This window comes from Arachis ipaensis, chromosome B01, assembly GCF_000816755.2.
Source record: "Arachis ipaensis cultivar K30076 chromosome B01, Araip1.1, whole genome shotgun sequence".
Lineage (NCBI taxonomy): Eukaryota > Viridiplantae > Streptophyta > Magnoliopsida > Fabales > Fabaceae > Arachis > Arachis ipaensis.
Window position 1 is genome coordinate 136,708,699 of NC_029785.2, and position 6,674 is coordinate 136,715,372.

At 34.1% G+C, this 6,674-nt stretch overlaps 1 protein-coding gene across 2 annotated transcripts; it reads left to right on the forward strand.

The window, feature by feature from the left end:
• LOC107642864 (nucleolar and coiled-body phosphoprotein 1) lies at positions 518-4,358 on the forward strand. Of its 2 annotated transcripts, none has more exons than XM_016346362.2 (7): positions 518-862; positions 1,543-1,607; positions 2,314-2,357; positions 2,493-3,109; positions 3,323-3,412; positions 3,485-3,546; positions 4,006-4,358. In XM_016346362.2, the coding sequence occupies exons 1-7, from the start codon at positions 656-658 to the stop codon at positions 4,109-4,111; spliced, it is 1,191 nt and encodes a 396-aa protein (XP_016201848.1). In that variant the 5' UTR covers positions 518-655; the 3' UTR covers positions 4,112-4,358. The 2 variants fall into 2 exon arrangements, with proteins under 2 accessions (XP_016201848.1, XP_016201856.1); XM_016346370.2 differs by having other exon boundaries at positions 2,496-3,109.

The window sequence follows — 6,674 nt, forward strand, 5'->3', positions numbered from 1 at the left end:
CAAAAATAAAGAAATAAATAAGTAAATATTCTTTTTATGTTTTATTTCAACGAATAATTATCATATATGTTGTATTATTTTAATTTATTATTTAAAAAAAAATATGTTTAATATTATTTTAGGAGTAAACATATTTAAAAAATAGTAAAAATGAATTTTATTGATATTTTTTTAATAAAAATAAGCTTTTAAAAATATTTTTGAGTTTTGCGGATATATCCGATATCCGATCCGATCCACAAATGTGTGGATCGAATCCAAACTTAAAAACTGCGGATATTAGATCCGATCCGATTCGATGATTTTAGTGCGGATCGGATCGAAATTTTGGCGATCCGATCCTATCCGCGTTCAGCCTACTTAAAAAGTTTAAAAGATCTCTTATAAACCTATTTAAATGGATGCTAAGTCACAAAGATAATTTTTTAAATAGGGGTCAAATAAAAAATAACATATTTTACTGGGCAAAAAACTTAATTAACATAAAAGGTCAAGAATGTAAACTTGTAAATATAGCCATGGCGTTAAGAAACCCTAATTGTGAGTCAACTAAAACCCTTGTTTCATTCAGGACCTGCAAGGTTTCGTTCAGCTTCGTTTCGTTGCGAAGGTAGCAACTGAAGTCAGAGCTGAAGAGGAAGAAACTCTTCGCCGCATGCCTGCAACTCCATCTGCCAACAAAAAAGACGCTTTTACCCTCCTCGCTTTCACTCCCCGCCAAGTACTTCTCTTAACCAATCAAACCATGAAGCAATCCTCTTCCAACTTCAAGCTTCTTCTTCACCACTCCATTGCTCGTTACTTGGAGCGCAGTTCCTTCTCCAAAACCCTAAAAAAGTTTCGCAAAGAGGCCCAAATCGAGGTGGGTAATTAATTCCCTATTGTGCCTTTTTCTTTTTACCTTCAGAATTTCCCATGTTACAAGTTCGAACCGGAATCTTAACCTGCTTCACAGGTTTCACTTATTTATTTAGCTACTTGTGATTCGTAGTTGTACAATAATCCTATTATCATGCTTATCTATAGTCCTAAGTTGTGATTTTGATGCAACAACTTAGCAGGATTACTTTATGAGGAATGCTAGGGGACCATCAATTTTGGTGTTTTGTAACTATCAATTGGCCATCAATAGTGTTTTTAATGGTGTGAGATTACATCTAATGGTGGGAGATCACTCATTTTTGTTTTGATGGCTAAGTGCTGGCCGTAAAACACAAAAGTTGCTGGCCCCTAGACTTTTTCTTACTTTATAATGGTGTTGTACCTTGTAATGCTCATTGAAATCCAATGTTTTTTTTTTTTTTTTAAATTGAGAAGAAAAGCTTCTTGCTTGGATGGCAAGTTTGCTTTTATCAGTTATATTTGTTTGTCGATAGCAGAATGTGTGCCGTGTGCTGTGATATCACATTATAGAATGAAATTCTTCAATATCCTGCTGTATATGTTCTTATGCTTATAACTGTTGAATAACAGATTGACGAGACACTGGCTTTTTTTTTTTCTTTCTGTTGTTTGATACTGTTGCTCCTGCTTGTAATGCAGAAAGATAATGTGGAGGATATGTCGATTGATTTAGAAGAAATGTGCCTCAAGTATTTGGAGATACGGTAAGGCTTGAACCATAGGCTTTGTGTTGTTACAATGCCCATTTGCTCCAAGCTGTGTAGACTGTGGATAGATATTTTATTTATGTAATTCTTTTTCTTGGATCAGAAGTATATTTCAAAAAGAGGAGACTCCAATTTGATATTCTCTAATTATAGGTACTCTTGTTGAAGCATATTTTAACTGTGGTTTTGCTACATTCTTAAAAGATCTGGGTGTTTGTTGTGGCTTTAAGATTTTAAGAATATAATTGCCAAATAGCTTATGTTTAAACTTCAAGAGTTGTGTCAGTATATCTACTGCAATCTTATAACGTATAGTGTTGTCATCAATAAAGCATTTTTGCATTTCGTCATGGAAATCAATGGCTTGTATTTCGCATAATTTTTATTATTATTGTAGTTTTCAACATATATAATGAGTAATGTAACGCCCTCGCTAGCAGAAGCTAGCAAAAAACCCTTCTTATTTTCCAAGTTTGAAGGACACTGCATTACCCGTCAAATGGTGCATTTCAGAACTATGCATCAGCGGGACAATAACAATGGTAATTACTAATCAACATGGTTCTAATAATGGGAAAAGCCAATAACATTATTTAATTGTCCACCAGTTATTCTCTGCACGAGTTATGTTTTGGGTCTGTAAATGTCTTTCTTCTATGCGGTGATTAAGATTTTCTGTTTTACTTTTTTCATCTCTTTCCAGTGATAAAGATGCCAAGTCAAATATCCAAGATCAAAAAGATCAAGGTATTCTTCAAAATCATCAAATTCTTCTCTTTTGTCATGGCTATTTTCTCTTTCTTCCTCGATACTTGCACCGTGTATCTCTGTTTTTTCCGGGGCCTGCCAACTAAAATCTCTATGTTTGATTTTCTACCACAGCAGTTAATGGCACACAATCTGGAAACAAAGAGGGTAAATCCAAGGACAAGAAGAAAAAGAAAAACAAGTTAGATTCTGAGTCTCTTGCTAGTTTAGAAGATAACCAAGTGGAGTTGCAAACTAAGGTTACAGAACAGAAGGGAAAGGATGAAATATCTGCAGATGACAAAATTGTTGATGGTGCTGAGGCAGAGAAGAAATCCAAGGATAAAAAGAAAAAGAAAAAGAAGGAAAATAGTCAAGCGGATGCAGTAGAGGAGACTGGAGGTTGCAATGGAACTGTTTCAAAAAAGGATAATTCTAAAGCATCAAATAGAGAAGTGATGGATGAGGAGAAGAAAGATACAAAGAAAAGAAAAAGACCAACTTCTGAAGAAAATGGTCAACAGGTTGCAGACAAAAAGGCAGCTGAGGAACCCAAACGTAGAAAAGTAGAAAACTTGGATGAATCTAAGGGAGGAGAGAAGCTAGCAGAAACAAGTGTAGACCTTGGAAATGACTCAAATTCCAGTCAAGAAAATGTTGCAAACGGGCACACTAATGGGCAGCTTGAGAGTGCTGGAGGGAAATCTTCGGCACAGAAATCTCAGAAGAAACAACAGATGGAATCAGCTGAGGTATGTTATAACTAATAGTTGTGCCTGAATATATTTATTTGGTTAATAGGTGGCACTTTGAAATCTCACTAGTCACTATTGAGTCACTCACAATTATTTCTTCTCACAAATAAGCTTTTTATGAAATTAACCTTTTGATTTAAGATTCCAATTTCATTGTGGTTGCTAAGATTTGATTTTCCTTGAAATTCTTGTCTACGCAACTGTATGCAGACATCTGCAAAGAAAGCATTTCAACGAGTACAGGTAGATAAGGTGCAGTTTGCTGATGAGAGGCTTCAGGATAACTCCTATTGGGCAAAGGTGTGTTCAATTTCCCATGCATTGTTGTGATTCTTTTCTGGGTCGCACGGTCTAACAAATTTGTTATTGCAGTCCGGTGCCGAGGTGGGTTATGGGGCCAAAGCAGAGGAAATCCTTGGCCAAGTTAGAGGAAGGTCTGTTACTTTATGTGGTAGTAGAAACAATTTTTCTTTCCATCTTTTGCATTTGTCTGAAATTATGTTTCATGCATCTGTAATTAACAGTTTTTCTAATTTCTTTTTCATTTGTTTTAAAACTACAAATTTATTCGTGCATTTGGTTGCATTTTTACTTTCAATGGAAAATCTGCTGTTTGGATTTGGATCCTCTAAGTTTGAATTTCACTTTAGAGAGTAAAGTGTGATCTTCTACCCTTGAATAGTTTCTCTTTCATATTTATTATTGGTCCCACCTATGAAATCAATGGTGAAAGATCACACTTTACTCTCTAAAATGAAATTCAAACTTTAGAGGATTCAAATCCTTGCTGTTTTATGGGTATTCTTTCAAGTTTGGATTTGTAGCTTCCATGCATTTGTAGGCATCACTTTTTGCTAGCATTTTACGAGATCTAATTCTTTTTATCCTTACAGGGATTTCCGTCATGAGAAGACCAAGAAGAAACGTGGATCTTACAGGGGAGGACAGATTGATTTACAATCCCACTCCGTAAAGTTCAATTATTCCGATGAAGAATAACGTTGAAGCATCCATTTTTTTGGGGTCTTTGGAGAAGGAAAAATCCCTTTGATGTTGCTAGTGCAGCATTATGTTAAAACTGGCGTTGCCATGATAATTTTGTTTAATTATATTTATATGTGCTGAAACGATGTTTTCTCAGGTGGACAAATTGTTGTGTCAACCAGACAACCATTAAGCATTGACTTTTGAAGTTTAACATATTTAAATGTTGCATTTAGTAAAACAAAAGTTCATTCATAATTAATTTGTTCTGGGCTGGATGATTGTTTTTACTCCGAGCTGAGGGATTGTGGAAGTGTCATGGAAGTTGGTTTAGGCTTGCAGATTGTGAAACAGGGATCTCGTCTTCACCCAAAAATGCCTTTTTCTTCTTTCGCGAGATTATGTCGATGAAAAATATGGGCTATGAACTGAGGTCTGGCCCAATGGAGCGCAATGGAAAATTACACAAAGAAACCCCTATTCTCTGTTCGATTACAATTATAAAGCTTTCAAAGGTTCCAGTTGACCCGTCCAAAAACAAAAAGGCTCCAGTTGTGTAAAAAAAAAAAAGGGTTCCAGTTGAATTATAGACTTTGTCTACAAATTCTATAAGGTCCAAATGATGAACCATGCAACACACTTAGCTCAAGTGGCATTAGTTCCTCCTTCTTATTAAGAGGTCTTGGGTTCAAACCTCATGTAGTGCAAACTTGAGCAAAAAGGAGGATATCATGTGTGTGTGGGTGTGGTGTGTGTGAGTGTGTAACCTAGGATTGGAGGTTGTCCAATCCATCGACCAAAAAAAAAAAAAAAAAAAAAGAGGTGCAACACGAGGACTGCTAAATGGCTAATGTTCTTGATACTAATTTTCTCAATATTAATAAAAGAGTAAAGTGATAATTAGATTTTTGAAAATTTTGATCTTAGCCTAATTAGTTTCGATTTTTTATGATAGCAAATGATAAACACGCGATGTCTTTTTTCTATCAATTCATCATGTAAAGCTTAATGGTGGTGCTTATATGTACCATTTACCTGCTATGACGTGTTTATTTATAAAATATTGTCACACAAATAATAATTTTTGAAGTAAAATTTCACTTGTTTTGGTAGGATTTATGATAGATAGATAGATAACAATTGATAAAGGTTGTATGAAAATTCAAAAGATAATAAATAAGTGAAAACTCTAGGTGCAATAAACTTCACGTGAAGTTAATAGTTGAGAGACGTTAAATGATTTGATTGATTTGACTAAATTTTCATCTAACGATTCTTAGTTATCAACTTCAGATGAAGTTGACTGCACCTGAGTTTTCACCTAATAAATATTTCACGGTGGAAATTCAGGTGCAGTCGACTTCACGTGAAGTTGATAGTTGAGAGCTGTTAGATGAAAATTTAGTCAAATCAGTCAAATCATCTAACGGCTCTCAGCTATCAACTTCACGTGAATTCAACTGCACCTGAGTTTTCACCATATTTCACTGTTCAACATTACATCGTTTTTATGCTTATGTGACCGAGCACCACTGTAAATAACGAAATACATAGACAATTTTATTTCGTTTCATACTATCCATTAACAAAAAAAATACATATTCACCGTTTGTTATCGTAAAGGATCTAATTGATATTTTTTTCGAAGACTAATTAGTCCAAAAACAAAATTCTCAGAAATCTAATTTGCCACTTTACTCTCAATAAAATGTTCGAAAGTACCACAGTAGTGTTCATGATCCCTGTCCCCTACATATACTATGATCTGAAAATGACATCTTACATTTAAAAGCGGTTACATCCACCGACACACGGATTCCATGTATTTGGGTTTTCAGACGATGACGGTGGTTTGCCGACGAAGTCGAACCGTCATTAACGGAACAAGATCATAGTACATAGTATTGCCGACCACCCTCCATGCAACTAACTACTTTCCCAACTCATTGACTCAGTAGATTCCTGTCTTATTATGTCTCAAGTTTCATAAACCTTTTTCTTGTTTTCTACGGCATTCATTTAATATAGTCGTATATATAGTTCGAGCATTAATCACGTTCAAACTTAAAAACTCACCTATCTTAAATTCATGCAAGGACAATTGAATCAAAAAAAGAAACTTATAAAGTTGATGCCTACTACTAAGTTAACGAGAGAGACAGCATTTTATTTAAAGTGAATTTTATGATGCCTATAATTTGGTGTCTAATTTTTGTTTATCTTACTTTTTATGACAACTTTTGAATATTTAATAATTATTTATTTTTATACTTTTAAAATTAAATATTAATTTTTAATCCTTTTTAGTAAGTTAGACAAACACTTTTAGATATCATAGCAATCACCTTATTTAAAGTCTTTTGCGTTATAATTGTTATTGGTTGTTAGTGGAGGAAAGTGGAGGGAAGGTAAACAAATTCTACGTACTATACTTTTAATCTTTATTAGATACTTCCCAATCCTATATAAATTAATAAATAAAGACCAATAATAAAGTACAAACAGAAAAAAAAAAGACTTGGAGGAGTACACTAATTAAGTAATTATTCTGCAATGCGGATTAATATTATTCTATTTA

Coding starts and splice junctions, on each gene's coding strand:
- LOC107642864 (XM_016346362.2), top strand. CDS start 656: ATGCCTGCAACTCCATCTGCCAACAAAAAAGACGCTTTTACCCTCCTC. Junction 1,608..2,313: donor CTCAAGTATTTGGAGATACG/GTAAGGCTTGAA, acceptor ATCTCTTTCCAG/TGATAAAGATGCCAAGTCAA. Junction 3,110..3,322: donor AACAGATGGAATCAGCTGAG/GTATGTTATAAC, acceptor AACTGTATGCAG/ACATCTGCAAAGAAAGCATT.